At 44.3% G+C, this 22,480-nt stretch overlaps 1 protein-coding gene across 5 annotated transcripts in view; it reads right to left on the bottom strand.

Annotated features, from left to right (window-relative positions):
- LOC139532741 (zinc finger CCCH domain-containing protein 13-like) overlaps positions 1-22,480 on the bottom strand; it is a 33,022-nt gene that overhangs the window by 9,949 nt on the left and 593 nt on the right. Inside the window, exons 2-19 of one of the 5 annotated variants that reach the window (XM_071330725.1) lie at positions 22,055-22,270; positions 21,851-21,960; positions 21,545-21,659; positions 21,291-21,402; positions 20,984-21,111; positions 20,828-20,866; positions 20,329-20,693; positions 19,950-20,126; positions 19,375-19,703; positions 18,250-18,768; positions 17,529-17,687; positions 17,355-17,495; positions 16,419-16,953; positions 15,989-16,215; positions 14,234-15,592; positions 12,845-14,122; positions 12,535-12,681; positions 12,053-12,253 (exon numbers count right to left, since the gene is read on the bottom strand). In XM_071330725.1, coding sequence (XP_071186826.1) covers positions 12,053-12,253; positions 12,535-12,681; positions 12,845-14,122; positions 14,234-15,592; positions 15,989-16,215; positions 16,419-16,953; positions 17,355-17,495; positions 17,529-17,687; positions 18,250-18,768; positions 19,375-19,703; positions 19,950-20,126; positions 20,329-20,693; positions 20,828-20,866; positions 20,984-21,111; positions 21,291-21,402; positions 21,545-21,659; positions 21,851-21,960; positions 22,055-22,261 — 6,148 coding nt within the window. In that variant the 5' untranslated portion in view covers positions 22,262-22,270. Of the gene's footprint in view, positions 1-12,052; positions 12,254-12,534; positions 12,682-12,844; positions 14,123-14,233; positions 15,593-15,988; positions 16,216-16,418; positions 16,954-17,354; positions 17,688-18,249; positions 18,769-19,374; positions 19,704-19,949; positions 20,127-20,328; positions 20,694-20,827; positions 20,867-20,983; positions 21,112-21,290; positions 21,403-21,544; positions 21,660-21,850; positions 21,961-22,054; positions 22,271-22,480 lie in introns of all 5 variants that reach the window. The other 4 variants (XM_071330726.1, XM_071330728.1, XM_071330724.1 and 1 more) reach the window with 4 other exon arrangements.

The raw sequence follows: 22,480 nt of genomic DNA, 5'->3' as shown, positions 1-22,480 counted from the left end.
AGTGCTTTATCATATACTAACATCACACTGACTGCTTAGTGCTTTATCATATACTAGCATCACACTGACTGCTTAGTGCTTTATCATATGTTAACACCACACTGACTGCTTAGTACTTTATCATATACTAACATCACACTGACTGCTTAGTGCTTTATCATATACTAGCATCACACTGACTGCTTAGTGCTTTATCATATACTAACACCACACTGACTGCTTAGTGCTTTATCATATACTAACATCACACTGACTGCTTAGTACTTTATCATATACTAACACCACACTGACTGCTTAGTGCTTTATCATATGCTAGCATCACACTGACTGCTTAGTGCTTTATCATATACTAACATCACACTGACTGCTTAGTGCTTTATCATATACTAACACCACACTGACTGCTTAGTGCTTTATCATATACTAGCATCACACTGACAGCTTAGTGCTTTATCATATACTAACACCACACTGACTGCTTAGTGCTTTATCATATACTAACATCACACTGACTGCTTAGTGCTTTATCATATACTAGCATCACACTGACTGCTTAGTGCTTTATCATATACTAGCATCACACTGACTGCTTAGTGCTTTATCATATACTAGCATCACACTGACAGCTTAGTGCTTTATCATATACTAACATCACACTGACTGCTTAGTGCTTTATCATATACTAGCATCACACTGACTGCTTAGTGCTTTATCATATACTAGCATCACACTGACTGCTTAGTGCTTTATCATATACTAACACCACACTGACTGCTTAGTGCTTTATCATATACTAACATCACACTGACTGCTTAGTGCTTTATCATATACTAACATCACACTGACTGCTTAGTGCTTTATCATATACTAACATCACACTGACTGCTTAGTGCTTTATCATATACTAACATCACACTGACTGCTTAGTGCTTTATCATATACTAACACCACACTGACTGCTTAGTGCTTTATCATATACTAGCATCACACTGACTGCTTAGTGCTTTATCATATACTAACATCACACTGACTGCTTAGTGCTTTATCATATGTTAACACCACACTGACTGCTTAGTGCTTTATCATATACTAACACCACACTGACTGCTTAGTACTTTATCATATACTAACATCACACTGACTGCTTAGTGCTTTATCATATACTAACATCACACTGACTGCTTAGTGCTTTATCATATACTAACACCACACTGACTGCTTTATCATATACTAACACCACACTGACTGCTTAGTGCTTTATCATATACTAGCATCACACTGACTGCTTAGTGCTTTATCATATACTAACACCACACTGACTGCTTAGTGCTTTATCATATGTTAACACCACACTGACTGCTTAGTGCTTTATCATATACTAACATCACACTGACAGCTTAGTGCTTTATCATATACTAACACCACACTGACTGCTTAGTGCTTTATCATATACTAACATCACACTGACTGCTTAGTGCTTTATCATATACTAACACCACACTGACTGCTTAGTACTTTATCATATACTAACATCACACTGACTGCTTAGTGCTTTATCATATACTAACACCACACTGACTGCTTAGTGCTTTATCATATACTAACATCACACTGACTGCTTAGTGCTTTATCATATACTAACATCACACTGACTGCTTAGTGCTTTATCATATACTAACACCACACTGACAGCTTAGTGCTTTATCATATACTAACACCACACTGACTGCTTAGTGCTTTATCATATACTAACATCACACTGACTGCTTAGTGCTTTATCATATACTAGCATCACACTGACTGCTTAGTGCTTTATCATATGTTAACACCACACTGACTGCTTAGTACTTTATCATATACTAACATCACACTGACTGCTTAGTGCTTTATCATATACTAGCATCACACTGACTGCTTAGTGCTTTATCATATACTAACACCACACTGACTGCTTAGTGCTTTATCATATACTAACATCACACTGACTGCTTAGTACTTTATCATATACTAACACCACACTGACTGCTTAGTGCTTTATCATATGCTAGCATCACACTGACTGCTTAGTGCTTTATCATATACTAACATCACACTGACTGCTTAGTGCTTTATCATATACTAACACCACACTGACTGCTTAGTGCTTTATCATATACTAGCATCACACTGACAGCTTAGTGCTTTATCATATACTAACACCACACTGACTGCTTAGTGCTTTATCATATACTAACATCACACTGACTGCTTAGTGCTTTATCATATACTAGCATCACACTGACTGCTTAGTGCTTTATCATATACTAGCATCACACTGACTGCTTAGTGCTTTATCATATACTAGCATCACACTGACAGCTTAGTGCTTTATCATATACTAACATCACACTGACTGCTTAGTGCTTTATCATATACTAGCATCACACTGACTGCTTAGTGCTTTATCATATACTAGCATCACACTGACAGCTTAGTGCTTTATCATATACTAGCATCACACTGACAGCTTAGTGCTTTATCATATACTAACATCACACTGACTGCTTAGTGCTTTATCATATACTAACACCACACTGACTGCTTAGTGCTTTATCATATACTAACACCACACTGACTGCTTAGTGCTTTATCATATACTAACATCACACTGACTGCTTAGTGCTTTATCATATACTAGCATCACACTGACTGCTTAGTGCTTTATCATATACTAGCATCACACTGACTGCTTAGTGCTTTATCATATACTAGCATCACACTGACTGCTTAGTGCTTTATCATATACTAACACCACACTGACTGCTTAGTGCTTTATCATATACTAACATCACACTGACTGCTTAGTGCTGTATCATATACTAACATCACACTGACTGCTTAGTGCTTTATCATATACTAGCATCACACTGACTGCTTAGTGCTGTATCATATACTAACATCACACTGACTGCTTAGTGCTTTATCATATACTAACATCACACTGACTGCTTAGTGCTTTATCATATACTAGCATCACACTGACTGCTTAGTGCTTTATCATATACTAACATCACACTGACTGCTTAGTGCTTTATCATATACTAACATCACACTGACTGCTTAGTGCTTTATCATATACTAGCATCACACTGACTGCTTAGTGCTTTATCATATACTAACATCACACTGACTGCTTAGTGCTTTATCATATACTAGCATCACACTGACTGCTTAGTGCTTTATCATATACTAACATCACACTGACTGCTTAGTGCTTTATCATATACTAACATCACACTGACTGCTTAGTGCTTTATCATATACTAACACCACACTGACAGCTTAGTGCTTTATCATATACTAGCATCACACTGACTGCTTAGTGCTTTATCATATACTAACACCACACTGACTGCTTAATCATATACTAACATCACACTGACTGCTTAGTGCTTTATCATATACTAACACCACACTGACTGCTTAGTGCTTTATCATATACTAACATCACACTGACTGCTTAGTGCTTTATCATATACTAGCATCACACTGACTGCTTAGTGCTTTATCATATACTAGCATCACACTGACTGCTTAGTGCTTTATCATATACTAGCATCACACTGACTGCTTAGTGCTTTATCATATACTAACACCACACTGACTGCTTAGTGCTTTATCATATGCTAGCATCACACTGACTGCTTAGTGCTTTATCATATACTAACATCACACTGACTGCTTAGTACTTTATCATATACTAACACCACACTGACTGCTTAGTGCTTTATCATATACTAGCATCACACTGACTGCTTAGTGCTTTATCATATACTAACATCACACTGACTGCTTAGTGCTTTATCATATACTAACATCACACTGACTGCTTAGTGCTTTATCATATACTAGCATCACACTGACTGCTTAGTGCTTTATCATATACTAACACCACACTGACTGCTTAGTGCTTTATCATATACTAACATCACACTGACTGCTTAGTGCTTTATCATATACTAACATCACACTGACTGCTTAGTGCTTTATCATATACTAGCATCACACTGACTGCTTAGTGCTTTATCATATACTAACATCACACTGACTGCTTAGTGCTTTATCATATACTAACACCACACTGACTGCTTAGTGCTTTATCATATACTAACACCACACTGACTGCTTAGTGCTTTATCATATACTAACACCACACTGACTGCTTAGTACTTTATCATATACTAACATCACACTGACTGCTTAGTGCTTTATCATATACTAACATCACACTGACTGCTTAGTGCTTTATCATATACTAACATCACACTGACTGCTTAGTGCTTTATCATATACTAACACCACACTGACTGCTTAGTGCTTTATCATATACTAACATCACACTGACTGCTTAGTGCTTTATCATATACTAACATCACACTGACTGCTTAGTGCTTTATCATATACTAACACCACACTGACAGCTTAGTGCTTTATCATATACTAACACCACACTGACTGCTTAGTGCTTTATCATATACTAACATCACACTGACTGCTTAGTGCTTTATCATATACTAGCATCACACTGACTGCTTAGTGCTTTATCATATAGCTTATAGCATCTCACACACTGACTGCTTAGTGCTTTATCATATACTAACATCACACTGACTGCTTAGTACTTTATCATATACTAACACCACACTGACTGCTTAGTGCTTTATCATATGCTAGCATCACACTGACTGCTTAGTGCTTTATCATATACTAACATCACACTGACTGCTTAGTGCTTTATCATATACTAACACCACACTGACTGCTTAGTGCTTTATCATATACTAGCATCACACTGACAGCTTAGTGCTTTATCATATACTAACATCACACTGACTGCTTAGTGCTTTATCATATACTAACATCACACTGACTGCTTAGTGCTTTATCATATACTAACACCACACTGACTGCTTAGTGCTTTATCATATACTAACATCACACTGACAGCTTAGTGCTTTATCATATACTAGCATCACACTGACAGCTTAGTGCTTTATCATATACTAACATCACACTGACTGCTTAGTGCTTTATCATATACTAGCATCACACTGACTGCTTAGTGCTTTATCATATACTAGCATCACACTGACTGCTTAGTGCTTTATCATATACTAGCATCACACTGACTGCTTAGTGCTTTATCATATACTAACATCACACTGACTGCTTAGTGCTTTATCATATACTAACATCACACTGACTGCTTAGTGCTTTATCATATACTAGCATCACACTGACTGCTTAGTGCTTTATCATATACTAACATCACACTGACTGCTTAGTGCTTTATCATATACTAGCATCACACTGACTGCTTAGTGCTTTATCATATACTAGCATCACACTGACAGCTTAGTGCTTTATCATATACTAACATCACACTGACTGCTTAGTGCTTTATCATATACTAACATCACACTGACTGCTTAGTGCTTTATCATATACTAACATCACACTGACAGCTTAGTGCTTTATCATATACTAACATCACACTGACTGCTTAGTGCTTTATCATATACTAACACCACACTGACTGCTTTATCATATACTAACACCACACTGACTGCTTAGTGCTTTATCATATACTAGCATCACACTGACTGCTTAGTGCTTTATCATATACTAGCATCACACTGACTGCTTAGTGCTTTATCATATACTAACATCACACTGACAGCTTAGTGCTTTATCATATGCTAACACCACACTGACTGCTTTATCATATACTAACACCACACTGACTGCTTAGTGCTTTATCATATACTAACACCACACTGACTGCTTAGTGCTTTATCATATACTAGCATCACACTGACTGCTTAGTGCTTTATCATATACTAGCATCACACTGACTGCTTAGTGCTTTATCATATACTAGCATCACACTGACTGCTTAGTGCTTTATCATATACTAGCATCACACTGACTGCTTAGTGCTTTATCATATACTAACACCACACTGACTGCTTAGTGCTTTATCATATACTAACATCACACTGACTGCTTAGTGCTTTATCATATACTAACACCACACTGACTGCTTAGTGCTTTATCATATACTAACATCACACTGACTGCTTAGTGCTTTATCATATACTAGCATCACACTGACTGCTTAGTGCTTTATCATATACTAGCATCACACTGACTGCTTAGTGCTTTATCATATACTAACACCACACTGACTGCTTAGTGCTTTATCATATACTAGCATCACACTGACTGCTTAGTGCTTTATCATATACTAACACCACACTGACTGCTTAGTGCTTTATCATATGCTAGCATCACACTGACTGCTTAGTGCTTTATCATATACTAACATCACACTGACTGCTTAGTACTTTATCATATACTAACACCACACTGACTGCTTAGTGCTTTATCATATACTAACACCACACTGACTGCTTAGTGCTTTATCATATACTAACATCACACTGACTGCTTAGTGCTTTATCATATACTAACATCACACTGACTGCTTAGTGCTTTATCATATACTAACATCACACTGACTGCTTAGTGCTTTATCATATGTTAACACCACACTGACTGCTTAGTGCTTTATCATATACTAACACCACACTGACTGCTTAGTGCTTTATCATATACTAACATCACACTGACTGCTTAGTGCTTTATCATATACTAACATCACACTGACTGCTTAGTGCTTTATCATATACTAACATCACACTGACTGCTTAGTGCTTTATCATATACTAACACCACACTGACTGCTTAGTGCTTTATCATATACTAACACCACACTGACTGCTTAGTACTTTATCATATACTAACATCACACTGACTGCTTAGTGCTTTATCATATACTAACATCACACTGACTGCTTAGTGCTTTATCATATACTAACATCACACTGACTGCTTAGTGCTTTATCATATACTAACACCACACTGACTGCTTTATCATATACTAGCATCACACTGACTGCTTAGTGCTTTATCATATACTAACACCACACTGACTGCTTTATCATATACTAGCATCACACTGACTGCTTAGTGCTTTATCATATACTAACACCACACTGACTGCTTAGTGCTTTATCATATACTAGCATCACACTGACTGCTTAGTGCTTTATCATATACTAACACCACACTGACTGCTTAGTGCTTTATCATATGTTAACACCACACTGACTGCTTAGTGCTTTATCATATACTAACATCACACTGACAGCTTAGTGCTTTATCATATACTAACACCACACTGACTGCTTAGTGCTTTATCATATACTAACATCACACTGACTGCTTAGTGCTTTATCATATACTAACACCACACTGACTGCTTAGTACTTTATCATATACTAACATCACACTGACTGCTTAGTGCTTTATCATATACTAACACCACACTGACTGCTTAGTGCTTTATCATATACTAACATCACACTGACTGCTTAGTGCTTTATCATATACTAACATCACACTGACTGCTTAGTGCTTTATCATATACTAACACCACACTGACAGCTTAGTGCTTTATCATATACTAACACCACACTGACTGCGTAGTGCTTTATCATATACTAACACCACACTGACTGCTTAGTGCTTTATCATATACTAACATCACACTGACTGCTTAGTGCTTTATCATATACTAACACCACACTGACAGCTTAGTGCTTTATCATATACTAACACCACACTGACTGCGTAGTGCTTTATCATATACTAACACCACACTGACTGCTTAGTGCTTTATCATATACTAACACCACACTGACTGCTTAGTGCTTTATCATATACTAACATCACACTGACTGCTTAGTACTTTATCATATACTAACACCACACTGACTGCTTAGTGCTTTATCATATGCTAGCATCACACTGACTGCTTAGTGCTTTATCATATACTAACATCACACTGACTGCTTAGTGCTTTATCATATACTAACACCACACTGACTGCTTAGTGCTTTATCATATACTAGCATCACACTGACAGCTTAGTGCTTTATCATATACTAACACCACACTGACTGCTTAGTGCTTTATCATATACTAACATCACACTGACTGCTTAGTGCTTTATCATATACTAACACCACACTGACTGCTTAGTGCTTTATCATATACTAACATCACACTGACTGCTTAGTGCTTTATCATATACTAACACCACACTGACTGCTTAGTGCTTTATCATATACTAGCATCACACTGACTGCTTAGTGCTTTATCATATACTAGCATCACACTGACTGCTTAGTGCTTTATCATATACTAGCATCACACTGACAGCTTAGTGCTTTATCATATACTAACATCACACTGACTGCTTAGTGCTTTATCATATACTAGCATCACACTGACTGCTTAGTGCTTTATCATATACTAGCATCACACTGACAGCTTAGTGCTTTATCATATACTAGCATCACACTGACTGCTTAGTGCTTTATCATATACTAACATCACACTGACAGCTTAGTGCTTTATCATATACTAACATCACACTGACTGCTTAGTGCTTTATCATATACTAACACCACACTGACTGCTTAGTGCTTTATCATATACTAGCATCACACTGACTGCTTAGTGCTTTATCATATACTAGCATCACACTGACTGCTTAGTGCTTTATCATATACTAGCATCACACTGACTGCTTAGTGCTTTATCATATACTAACACCACACTGACTGCTTAGTGCTTTATCATATACTAACATCACACTGACAGCTTAGTGCTTTATCATATGCTAACACCACACTGACTGCTTTATCATATACTAACACCACACTGACTGCTTAGTGCTTTATCATATACTAGCATCACACTGACAGCTTAGTGCTTTATCATATACTAACACCACACTGACTGCTTAGTGCTTTATCATATACTAGCATCACACTGACTGCTTAGTGCTTTATCATATACTAACACCACACTGACTGCTTAGTGCTTTATCATATACTAACATCACACTGACTGCTTTATCATATACTAGCATCACACTGACTGCTTAGTGCTTTATCATATACTAACATCACACTGACTGCTTAGTACTTTATCATATACTAACACCACACTGACTGCTTAGTGCTTTATCATATGCTAGCATCACACTGACTGCTTAGTGCTTTATCATATACTAACATCACACTGACTGCTTAGTGCTTTATCATATACTAACACCACACTGACTGCTTAGTGCTTTATCATATACTAGCATCACACTGACAGCTTAGTGCTTTATCATATACTAACACCACACTGACTGCTTAGTGCTTTATCATATACTAACATCACACTGACTGCTTAGTGCTTTATCATATACTAACACCACACTGACTGCTTAGTGCTTTATCATATACTAACATCACACTGACTGCTTAGTGCTTTATCATATACTAACACCACACTGACTGCTTAGTGCTTTATCATATACTAGCATCACACTGACTGCTTAGTGCTTTATCATATACTAGCATCACACTGACTGCTTAGTGCTTTATCATATACTAGCATCACACTGACAGCTTAGTGCTTTATCATATACTAACATCACACTGACTGCTTAGTGCTTTATCATATACTAGCATCACACTGACTGCTTAGTGCTTTATCATATACTAGCATCACACTGACAGCTTAGTGCTTTATCATATACTAGCATCACACTGACAGCTTAGTGCTTTATCATATACTAACATCACACTGACTGCTTAGTGCTTTATCATATACTAACACCACACTGACTGCTTAGTGCTTTATCATATACTAACATCACACTGACAGCTTAGTGCTTTATCATATACTAACATCACACTGACTGCTTAGTGCTTTATCATATACTAACACCACACTGACTGCTTAGTGCTTTATCATATACTAGCATCACACTGACTGCTTAGTGCTTTATCATATACTAACATCACACTGACAGCTTAGTGCTTTATCATATGCTAACACCACACTGACTGCTTTATCATATACTAACACCACACTGACTGCTTAGTGCTTTATCATATACTAGCATCACACTGACAGCTTAGTGCTTTATCATATACTAACACCACACTGACTGCTTAGTGCTTTATCATATACTAGCATCACACTGACTGCTTAGTGCTTTATCATATACTAGCATCACACTGACTGCTTAGTGCTTTATCATATACTAGCATCACACTGACTGCTTAGTGCTTTATCATATACTAGCATCACACTGACTGCTTAGTGCTTTATCATATACTAACACCACACTGACTGCTTAGTGCTTTATCATATACTAACACCACACTGACTGCTTAGTGCTTTATCATATACTAACACCACACTGACTGCTTAGTGCTTTATCATATACTAACACCACACTGACTGCTTAGTGCTTTATCATATACTAGCATCACACTGACTGCTTAGTGCTTTATCATATACTAGCATCACACTGACTGCTTAGTGCTTTATCATATACTAGCATCACACTGACTGCTTAGTGCTTTATCATATACTAGCATCACACTGACTGCTTAGTGCTTTATCATATACTAACACCACACTGACTGCTTTATCATATACTAGCATCACACTGACTGCTTAGTGCTTTATCATATACTAGCATCACACTGACTGCTTAGTGCTTTATCATATACTAACACCACACTGACAGCTTAGTGCTTTATCATATGCTAGCATCACACTGACTGCTTAGTGCTTTATCATATACTAGCATCACACTGACTGCTTAGTGCTTTATCATATACTAACACCACACTGACAGCTTAGTGCTTTATCATATACTAACATCACACTGACTGCTTAGTACTTTATCATATACTAGCATCACACTGACTGCTTAGTGCTTTATCATATACTAGCATCACACTGACTGCTTAGTGCTTTATCATATACTAGCATCACACTGACTGCTTAGTGCTTTATCATATACTAGCATCACACTGACTGCTTAGTGCTTTATCATATACTAACACCACACTGACTGCTTAGTGCTTTATCATATACTAACATCACACTGACTGCTTAGTGCTTTATCATATACTAGCATCACACTGACTGCTTAGTGCTTTATCATATACTAGCATCACACTGACTGCTTAGTGCTTTATCATATACTAACACCACACTGACTGCTTAGTGCTTTATCATATACTAACATCACACTGACTGCTTAGTGCTTTATCATATACTAATATCACACTGACTGCTTAGTGCTTTATCATATACTAGCATCACACTGACTGCTTAGTGCTTTATCATATACTAGCATCACACTGACAGCTTAGTGCTTTATCATATACTAGCATCACACTGACTGCTTAGTGCTTTATCATATACTAGCATCACACTGACTGCTTAGTGCTTTATCATATACTAACACCACACTGACTGCTTAGTGCTTTATCATATACTAACATCACACTGACTGCTTAGTGCTTTATCATATACTAACATCACACTGACTGCTTAGTGCTTTATCATATACTAGCATCACACTGACTGCTTAGTGCTTTATCATATACTAGCATCACACTGACTGCTTAGTGCTTTATCATATACTAGCATCACACTGACAGCTTAGTGCTTTATCATATACTAACATCACACTGACTGCTTAGTGCTTTATCATATACTAACACCACACATGCTCACACAACTGAGCCACGTTCTAAGTATGCATACTTCCATTAAAAGTCTGTGTCTTGTAAAGTAAACAGAGCTGGTATGGATAATGTGTGTCATATTATACATGGTTCTAAAATAGAGAAAGATGGAGTACAGTATGTAATAGTACTAATATAATCCAGTAGGAGAAAGATGGAGTACAGTATGTAATAGTACTAATATAATCCAGTAGGAGAAAGATGGAGTACAGTATGTAATAGTACTAATATAATCCAGTAGGAGAAAGATGGAGTACAGTATGTAATAGTACTAATATAATCCAGTAGGAGAAAGATGGAGTACAGTATGTAATAGTACTAATATCTCCTCCAATCACCTTTAGGGTCGTCCAGCTCCTTCTTGCAGACCTCCCTGACTCTCTCCAGGAGCTTGGGCCCAGCCAGCCGCTTGGAGACGCCCGCCCTGAGGAGCACTGCCCCTGGGGTGAACCGGAGCAGAGCTGCCCCTGCCGCCCGGGGCTCCTGCTTCTGCTTGGGCATCAGGCTGGACCAGTCCACATCAATCACATCCAGGGGACCTGTAGGAACACAGCACATATGAAGGACTTAGACCACAATAACCAAACAACTATTTAGTTCACAATAATAAAAAAACACAACAGTTTGTCTTTTACCAGTGTCCAACTGCAGACTAGACAGGGTTGTCAGGTGTGTGATATTGGGCAAGTTTTGAGCTGGTTTGGAGGAGCCATTGGACAAGAATTTCTCATGACCTGGCAACCCCGCTGGCAAACCATAAGGACTGTGTAGTCCTGTTCTCAGCCAGAAGGACTGTGTAGTCCTGTTCTCAGTATTGTACCTGGCGTCTTCTCTTCTTCCTGCCCATCCTCTCTCTTCTGGGCGCTGTCCGCCAAGATCTCATCCAACTCGTCATCACTGATTGGCTCGTACTCCTCCCCGCCAGACACCACTGACACAGCGTCATCCGCCTTCGCTTCATCTTCGTCTGAGGACAAACAAATAAACTCACTCATTAACCTGCTACCATATCAACACAAACATAGACAAACAGATATGGGACAAGGCTGTTGTTGCCAGCTCCCATGGTCACTGTCACACCAACTGTTCTGGGATCAGGCTAGTAGTTTGTGATTCTAGATGATCCTTACCGTCAACGCTGTCCTGTTTCTCTGCTTCCTGTATCTCTCCTCCCACAGGGTGATGGCTGTTGCCTGGTTTGTCCTGGTCCGTGCCGCCGTGTCCCAAGGCTTCGTGGGGGAGCAGGAGAGAGAACTCAGCCCTGTCCGGCCCCCTGATATCTGGTCTCATGTGATCTGGCCTTATGTCCGGTCTTATATCTGGCCCACCTCTCATATCCCCTCGAATGTCTCCCCTAATATCAGGTCTCATGTCCCCTCGAATGTCTCCCCTAATATCAGGTCTCATGTCCCCTCGAATGTCTCCCCTAATATCAGGTCTCATGTCCCCTCGAATGTCTCCCCTCATATCAGGTCTCATATCCCCTCGAATGTCACCCCTCATATCCCCTCGAATGTCTCCCCTAATATCAGGTCTCATGTCTCCCCTCATATCAGGTCTCATGTCCCCTCGAATGTCTCCCCTCATATCGGGTCTCATATCCCCTCGAATATCTCCCCTAATATCAGGTCTCATGTCTCCCCTCATATCAGGTCTCATATCTCCTCTCATGTCTCCTCTCATGTCCCCTCGAATGTCTCCCCTCATATCGGGTCTCATATCCCCTCGAATGTCTCCCCTAATATCAGGTCTCATGTCTCCTCTCATATCTCCTCTCATATCCCCTCGAATGTCTCCCCTCATATCAGGTCTATCTCCTCGCATGTCCCCTCTTAAATCTGGTCTGTCTCCCCTCATATCTGGTCTGTCTCCCCTCATATCTGGTCTGTCTCCCCTCATGTCCATCCTGTTCTTGGGGTCCCCATGTGGCAGGAGGTCCATCAGTAGCATCCTCTCCCGCTCCCGGTCGTTACCATGGTCGCCACCACGGCCAACGCCCCTGTTGCCGCCGCGCTCCCTTTCCCGCTCTCGTTCGTGCTGCTGCAGGAGACCCTCGGGCAGAAGCCGCTCTCTCTCACCCCGCATGTCACGGAGATCACGCTCTCTCATTTGCTCTCTGTTGCCTCCACGCATGAGGAGGGGTTCACGGCCCCTCCCACCCCACTCCCGTGGCCCCTCGGGCTCCCAGTCTCTCTGCTGCCCCTGCTGCTGGAGAGGAGGTAGTGGCCCCGGAGGCCCCTGTTGCTGTCGGAGGTCCTTGCGCTCACGCTCCCTCTCAAACTGTTCCCGCTCCCTCTCTCTCTCCCTCTCACGCTCTCGGCCGTCGTAGGACCCGGCCCGCGACTGCACCTGACGCTCTGACTCAGGGGAGCTACGTCTGGAGCTGTGGCTGCGAGAGTCCTGCCGGTCTGGGAAGGAAAACCAGCAGAAATGTAATAAAACAGATATAATATCAATCAAACTAGTAAGGAGCTTCACTGTTTTCAACTAAACCTGTTAAAAGTATGTGTCTCGCGTACCTGAGGAGGTGCTGCGACTGGGCTCTCCTCTCCTCAGCTGGTCGATGCGTGACTTCCGCTCCTCTCCCCTCGCCACCGGAGGCTCTGTGACCACTGGTCCCCTCTCTCTCTCACCACGCTCCCTGTCTCGCTCCCTTTCTCGTTCCCGGTCTCGGGAGTTGCCCCCCTGGAGCTGGTGTCCTCTCCTGGGTCGGCCTGGTCCTTGGCCCTGCTGAGGGTCCTCTCTGTGGGCTGACTCGTTGGAGGGAGAGCGGAGACGTCTGGATGAGGCCCTGCTTTGGTTGCTTCCCATACTGCTGCTCCTCTTCTGCTCCGGAGGAGGCTTCCTCAGCAGGGGCTGGGACATGAGGGGCTGGGGGGGCAGGGTCGGTAGTAACATAGGAGGGTCCTGGGACAGCAGAGGGGCGATGGGCAGGGGAACAGGCCTCTCCATCCTCTCCCTCTCCTTGCCCCCCCTCGGACCTCCTCTCCTGGGAAGAGCTTCGGTCGGAGTCCTCTCAGTGGGGACTGTGGGGGGTGGTGCCTTAACGGCCGCCGATCCACCACCGCGCTCCAGCACATCCTCGTCAGACCAGTCGCTGAAGTTGGTGTCCATTTTGACGGGCTGTGGCAAGGGCTCTGCAACAGAATGTGGCATGGCCCTCTGGGATAGCAGAGCCTCCTTTGGCGCGGGCGGGGGCGTCCGGGGACCCCTCTTGTTCCTCTTGCCCGGGGGAAGATGGGAGGAGCCTGGTTCCTCCTCAGACGCATCCGACTCGGCGCCACGGGATCGTTTCCTCTTCTTGTCCAGCGCCTTCTTCTTAGGCGCCTTGCGGGGGGAGAGGAGAGGGGGCGGGGGGCCGTCCGAGAGGGCCATGGAGGAGGGGGGCTCTGGGTTGGTGAACCTCTCTGGAGCTCCTGAAACACCTCCTGCCACGCCCTCCTCCTTCCTCCCCTTCTTCAGGCCTTTCTTCTGGGACTTAGTCTTCTTCTTGCCCTCCTCATGACCTGACGGGACTGGAGCATCTCTGTCCTCGGTGACCAGGGCCACGGGCGGCGGGGGAGGGGTGGGCTCCCGACCGTCCCTCTCTTTACCTCTCCTAGAGTCCGAGCCGGAGGCCGAGACAGGGGTACTGCTATCTGAGGGGTGCTCCCCCCGTCTCTCCCCTCCTCTGCCTGCTCCTCCTCTGTCTCCGCGGGCGTCAGCCTCCTCGTTCCGGCGGCTCCTCCCCTCCCTCTTGTCCCCGCCTCCACGGCGCTCCTCGTCCTTCCAGCGGCTGGGCTTGGTGTCCTCCGCTACAGAGGTGCTGGGGGGGGAACGCAGGAGGGGGTCCTGGGGCGGGAGTACCACCTGACTCAACAGCCGGTGTTTCTCAACACCTGAACACACACCAAGAAGCAGAGGGATTCTGTTAGCACCATGTCAAGGTTTATCAACACCATGGAAACGTCAACGAAGGTCAAAGAAACAAAACACCTTTTTATCTTAAAGGGCGCCTTGGCTCGGTCTCAAAGATCTCTGATCGCCTTCTAATAACAATCAAACACCAGCTGTTACTTCTATGTCAGCACGTTGAGTTCCAGTCTGTCTGTATGAAATGTGCTCAACCATTAAAAGGTATTATCACCATTACTGAGTGTGCCCTGGGCTCACGTGGAGGGATATTGAAGTGATCAGGCCAAGGCACCCTTTGGGGAGGTGTTAATCCATACGGGACTAGTTTCCTCCAGACAGAACCAGTGCTGTTTGTTTTTCCCATTAAAGAGTGTCCCTACTGTCAAGCACTGGAGGAGGAGGACACACTGGTACTGTGATGGGGAGGATGGTGATTGGGCCAGGGCCAGAGGTGGGGCGGACCTTGGGCTGGCCTCCACCAATCAAACGCTCACTTTTCTCCTCAGGGCTGTTGTATTCCTCGCCGTCTCCTGGGGTGGCGTCCCTTGCTCGCTTGGGAGAGGGGCGAGTCGGGCTGGGTGTGGTCTCTACCCTGTGCCTCTTCCGGCTGCAGATGACACACACAGAGAAGAGGGGTTAGAGGTCAGCTGGGTGGTGTTACGTAGGAAAGAAACAGACGGAAACGAACCACAACTAAGGTAAAACGATGAAGTGATTCTAGTTATGAGTCATGGGTTAATGGTTACCAGGGTTGGGCCTGGAATTGAAATGGAACTGGCCCCAACCCTGGTGGTTACTACTGATACTTGCCTGGTCTTGCGGTCTTCATGCGAGTCTCGGACAGAGCGGTCGTCCCTTGGTTCATCCCTAGTCCGTTCCCGTCGCTCATCCCTTCCTTTCTCACGCTCCTCCCATTCCCGCTGCCTCTCCCTCTCTCTTTGCTCTCGCTCCCTCTCCCGCTCTCGTTCCCTCTCCCGCTCTCTCTCCTTCCTCTCCCTATCTCGCTCCTCCCTCTCCCGCTCCCTCTCTTCCCTCTCCCGTTCCCTCTCTCGCTCCTTTTCCCTCTCTTTCTCCTTTTCCCTCTCTTTCTCCTTTTCCCTCTCTCGCTCCCGTTCTCGCTCCCTCTCCCGGACCCTCTCCCGCTCTGCCTCCCTCTCCTTCTCCTTCTCTCTTTCTCTCTCCTTCTCTCTTTCCCGTTCCCTCTCTCGCTCCCTTTCTCGGGCCCTGTCCTCTCGCCGGTCCCCTCCTTTTTCCTCTCCTCTGCGTTCATCCCTTCCTCTGGTCTCCTCCCTGTCTGGCTCTTCTCCTCTGGCTGGGTGCCGACCAGGAGAGGACGCTCTTTGGTCTGTTAGAAACAGAGGAAACAGCCAGTCAGTCACAACATCCAACACCAAGGGTTCCTTCTCAATGCATCATTCAGAAAGCATTAGAGAAGAGGCCTGAGGGACCTTGGATCTTCTTCTCCAGTACGGTAGAAGAGACAGGATGCTTTACGAAGGCTTTCTGTTACATAGAACTGTGTTTCTTCTTGTCCTTGCCTCTTGTAGCATCAGCTGTGTACTTTGTCAGTTGCCCTGTCTAGCTGTGTCCTTTTCTGTCTACGTCTCGTTTCTATTTTAAATCACTCACTGCAAAACATTGAGATTGTTTTTCAATGAAAAGCGTATTATAAATGGTATTTTATTTAACTAGTATTATAGATTAAATGTATTTTTTATTAGGATACGAGGAAAGACCTCTCCTCACCTCTCTCCCTGTTCTCTCTGCGGTCACCACGGTCAGTGTGACCACCTCTACGGTCGTAGGATGAGTCTCTCCCAGTCGCCTGCTCCCCTCCTCTCCTGTCTCCGTCATAACGGTCACGCTCCGCTCCTCCTCTGTCGACACCTCCTCTTTCGGCGCCTCCTCCTCTTTCGGCGCCTCCTCCTCTCTCTGCGCCTCCTCCTCTCTCCGCCCCACGGTCGGTGCTCCTCTCCGCACTCTTCTCACGGAAGCCTCCGCCGCTACGTGACTCCCAACCGTCATGACCACCACTCTCAAGCTGGGAGCCTCGGGCATTCCGGGTGGAGCCTGAGGAACCTGAGGGAGGAAGGACAGAGTTAGAAGTATGCTGAAACAGACACAGAGGGGATTGGATTATCTGGCCTGGGATGCCCCGGTGGGAGGAGTTCGCACCAGGTGAATAGTAAGTGCATTTGTTTTGGAACCGGGCGGCCTCCCAGGCATGAGCCAGGTGCCCCCTCTGGGCTGACGGTGAAACGGGTTCAAAACAAAGGGGCGTAGGTTAAGAACGTGGAGTAATGAGTAGGAATCAGATTATTTTCTCACATGCAAAAGTGATTGCTTTTGATATAAACGCTTTATCTGCCTTCCCAATGAAAACTCATTTTATCAAAAAGAGATGTATGTTTCTGGATGATGCTCCATGCTGCTTTATTTGTGCCGAGCGGCACAGATTACTGTTCCATTTGAGAAGGGTGCTCCTCCCTCAGCCATAGACTGGTGCACCGCAGTTCATCTTGATCAAATTCCCTCACTTCCACAAATACCACAGCAACAAACACATTAACAACTGTTACTACAACTGGCCATTAGTAGATTTTGCTGGTCATAAGATGTGTGATGTCATGTGTGACCTCACCTTTGTCAGATGCGTCAGCCTCGCGGCCCCTACCCCTGCCAGGTCTCTCAGCTCTACTCTCTGTCCTCGTCTCCCCCCTCCCTTCAGTCCTCCCTCCTTCCTCTCGCCCGTGGCCCCTCCCATAGCCCCTCCCCTCCTCCGGGACAGCCTCCTCCTTCCTGTCCGTCTTCTCCCTCTCTCCTCTCTCCCGCTCCCTCTCTTTCTCCTTTTCTCGCTCCCTCTCCCGTTCTCGGTCACGGTCCCTGTACTCCAGAGGATCTCGTCCGGAGCGTGTTGACGTGGTCTCTGTGGTTCTGGGTTCCCGGGTCGAGTCCTTGGTGTCCCGGTCTCTATCCCTGGTGGGGTCCCTGGAGGTACTGGTGGAGTCTCCTCGTCGGTCGCTGCGCCCGTCACCCCGGCGCTCTCGCCCCTCTTTTGTCTCCCGGTCCTCACGGGCGGCATCACGAGAAGAGCTCGTCTCTGCCACCTCGTAGTCCCGGTCGTCACGGCTAACGTCTTTCTCTGGCTTCCCGCGGCTCTCTGCAAGGATGAGACCAGAACACAGGTTTGTGTTGTTACAGCGTCCAGCCAAATGACACAATGTAGGGACTGTTTTCATATAAACAAACAGCAACATATAGAAAACCAGGAGTTTATTTAAAGGTGGTGACCACATATAGAAAACCAGGAGTTTATTTAAAGGTGGTGACCACATATAGAAAACCAGGAGTTTATTTAAAGGCGGTGACCACATATAGAAAACCAGTAGTTTATTTAAAGGCGGTGACCACATATAGAAAACCAGGAGTTTATTTAAAGGCGGTGACCACATATAGAAAACCAGTAGTTTATTTAAAGGCGGTGACCACATATAGAAAACCAGTAGTTTATTTAAAGGTGGTGACCACATATAGAAAACCAGTAGTTTATTTAAAGGCGGTGACCACATATAGAAAACCAGTAGTTTATTTAAAGGCGGTGACCACATATAGAAAACCAGTAGTTTATTTAAAGGTGGTGACCACATATAGAAAACCAGTAGTTTATTTAAAGGTGGTGACCACATATAGAAAACCAGTAGTTTATTTAAAGGTGGTGACCACATATAGAAAACGTTCTGTGTTTTATGTTAATGAGTTGCTGTACCGTCTCGACGCTCGTGTCGGTGCTCCTGGGCAGGTGGGCTCCTCCCCCTCTCGCTGCGTCCTCTCTCACGCCCCCGAGAGCGGTTTCGTCCTCCGGGGCTAGTCCTCCTCTGAGGAGAGGAGGTGTCCCGGGAGGCTGCAGGGGAGCGGGAGGAACACCTCTGGCCAGGAGGTGAGGAGGCGGCTGGGGGCTCGCGGTTGTAGGCGGGGGATGCCGAGCGGCGCCGGCGGGGGGAAGGAGAGTGTCTCTGGGCTGAGGAGCCAGAGTGGGAGGACGGGGAGTGGTGGCGGGGCGGGGTGGGGGTGCGCTTGTGGCGGGGAGGGGGAGACCTGGAAGACCAGGAGAGGACGAGGGGTTATGGTTATTCAGGGAAAGTGACCGTCTTGCTAGTCTGTCTACCATCTACACCAAAACTGAAAATGCTAGTTAGGATAGATGGCATCTTTAGACCATCGTCTCAGGTTCAGGTGCTGCTGCATATTTCTCCATTTCTGCAAGCAGATGTTTATACTGTCATCTTACTGCTTCTGGCATGACAATGATGTTATCTTGTTAGCGTCTAACAGGCTACTGACCTGTGAGGTGGGGAGGCAGGCGCAAAGGTCTTCTGGGAGGCTACTTTTGGGGAGGTGGACTTGTTCTTCCTGGCTGACGGGGACACCTCTCGGTCTCTGGAAGGAGAGGACACGCTGCCGGAACGTTCCTCAGACATCACTGACCGCTTGGCCTTGTGGGAGCTGTCTGACCGGTCTCTGCAAGAGCCAAGAGAAACTAAAAGTGAGTCCCTTTCATAGTCTATTCAACAACAGTGCTAACAGATGTTTTTAAATGACTGTTGATTAGACTGTTGTTGTGCTTGTTTCCAGTGGGTCTTGTTATGCCTATTCAACGAGGCTGCTAGATCCCTCTACAGCTTGGAGCGGAGCTGGACAACATGGCAGTGAACCTCTTTACCTGCGTTTCTCCTTCTTCTCCTTGTGTTTCTCCGCATCTCTCCCTCTCTCCTTTCCCTCCTTGGGCGGCTTCTCCTCACACTTCTCCTTGTTCTTGTGCTTCCCCTTGTGTTTCTTCCCCCCGGCTGCCACGACAGGGTTCCCCAGCGGAAGCACCGGAGGAGGGGGGCTGGGGGTGCGGGGACCTTTCTTCTTCCCGTGGCCCCCCTTGGAAGATCTGGCCGTAGCGGACGCAGAGGACGACACAGAGGTCTTCTTCTCCTTCTTCCTGGAACCGGAAGCTTTAGGTCCTTTAGTGTGTTTGGGAGATCCACTGGACTTCCTGGAGGAGGGGGATCCTTTAGAGCTGGAACGCTCCGGGGATGTCTGGAATTACAACGCGGAATAAAGGCAGAACTGGTTAGCATGGACACTGAAAGGAGAGAAGTCTAAACCAGATATGAGTGTTGATATGAATGGCTCCTGAATGACAATAAGGTTAGGTAGGTATCTCTTCTTACCTTGGATATGATAGTGGTCCTCGTTTTGGTGGTCGGCTCCTAGTGAGAGATTGTAAGTGTATAAGGTTATAAAACAGATCCCCCTCAGTCTTAATTCATGCAGGGCTCTATGAACTATAGTAGATATAGCTACAGTCGGTACATGCATACTGGTACCTCTTTCTTGATAACAATCTCCTCTCTTTTCTCCATATTCTCCTGCTCCAACTTCATGAGCTCCCGCTGGATCTTCTGTCTCTTCATCTCTAGGGATAACTCGTAGTCGTAGTCGCCGTTATCCGAGTCTAAAAGTCAAATACAACAGCACATTACTTAAGGTTAGAATATGCAATACAAACAAGTTTCCCAATAGAGTGAAAAACGGTTCGACATTCATTAGTTCTACTTTCATATGTTAATAAGGGCACGTGTTTTCTTTATTTTCGTCGTGCCTATTGAACACGGCCCTACTTTCAAACCTCACCTTCGCGGTTGGCTTCCCACTCGGTGGTCTCTTCTTCGCTGGCAGGGGTTCTCTCTTTAGTGATTTTTATATCTTCCTTCTCCCTGTGGCGGCCTCGGGACGAGTCTCGCTGCTGCAGAACACAGACAGGTTTACATGGAAGACTCCCATACATGTTGGTCTAATATCTAACTAGTAAAATGGTTGTTCACTATGTCCTAAAGAACAAGAGAAAACAGGACCTGAAAGCGAGGTGTGTGTGGAGAGTAACTCACTCTGGCTGTGGGGGACGTAGGCTCCTCTGGCTCTCTCTTTGTAGCATCTGATTCAACATCCTGCCTCTTATTCTTCATCCTCTCTCGCAGATCGCCAGTTGGTCTCTCCGCTGACCTGTTTACACACAAACATATGGTAATCTCAGGCATTGGTTCAGCATAAGACAACTGGCTTATCAAATACAATAAGAAACAGCCATGGGAGAATATTGGGACCGTCTGACTGTGTTGCCCACTTGCATAAAATATCTATTTTTCAGTTGCCTGCATACACGGGTCACAGGCAATTCTCCAAGGCCATCTAACCTGCTAAAAGATCCACTAAATCCTTTGCCTCGTGGCTGAGTTCCATGTGTGTAGCGACAAGTATTGCCGTAACTGCAATTCCCAGTCTTCAACCAATTTCTACAATTAGTCTGAAAGGAAGAAAGCAAGAAAGTGTCATTTCATGAAGCAGAAATAGGGTTTTGCTCTGATGAATCCAAAAATTCAAAGATGTTCTTTCTCTACCTTCTCTGGACATGCATGTGTTGTATCTGTCAGTGGGTTAGATGCAGGTGTAGAGGTACACACCTCGACAGCATTACTACCAGTGCTGGGGCCAAGTCTTTCAAACACGCTGGGCCGGCGAGACGGGGTGGTGGTGGTCTGGCTACTGCTGCTGTCAGATATGGTTTTAGAATTCTCCACTGTTACCCTCCGCCTTATCTTGGACATTCTGCAGGGCTGCAATGGTAGAATAATATATTATAAACCTGCATTGGTACATACAGCAATCTGAATATGCACTTTACTGTAAACAACAAAACATTTCAACGTTGGTTTGTCAAACAACAAAAATCAGTAGCCTGGTTGACATTTCCATTTTAATCTATTGGGGATTTTGTGAATATTTTTACACACTGATCTGGGGTGTAATTATCCAAACAGTTGCAA

The sequence above is a fragment of the Salvelinus alpinus genome, chromosome 10 (genome assembly GCF_045679555.1).
Source record: "Salvelinus alpinus chromosome 10, SLU_Salpinus.1, whole genome shotgun sequence".
Classification (NCBI taxonomy): domain Eukaryota; kingdom Metazoa; phylum Chordata; class Actinopteri; order Salmoniformes; family Salmonidae; genus Salvelinus; species Salvelinus alpinus.
This window is presented reverse-complemented; position numbering and strand designations above follow the sequence as displayed.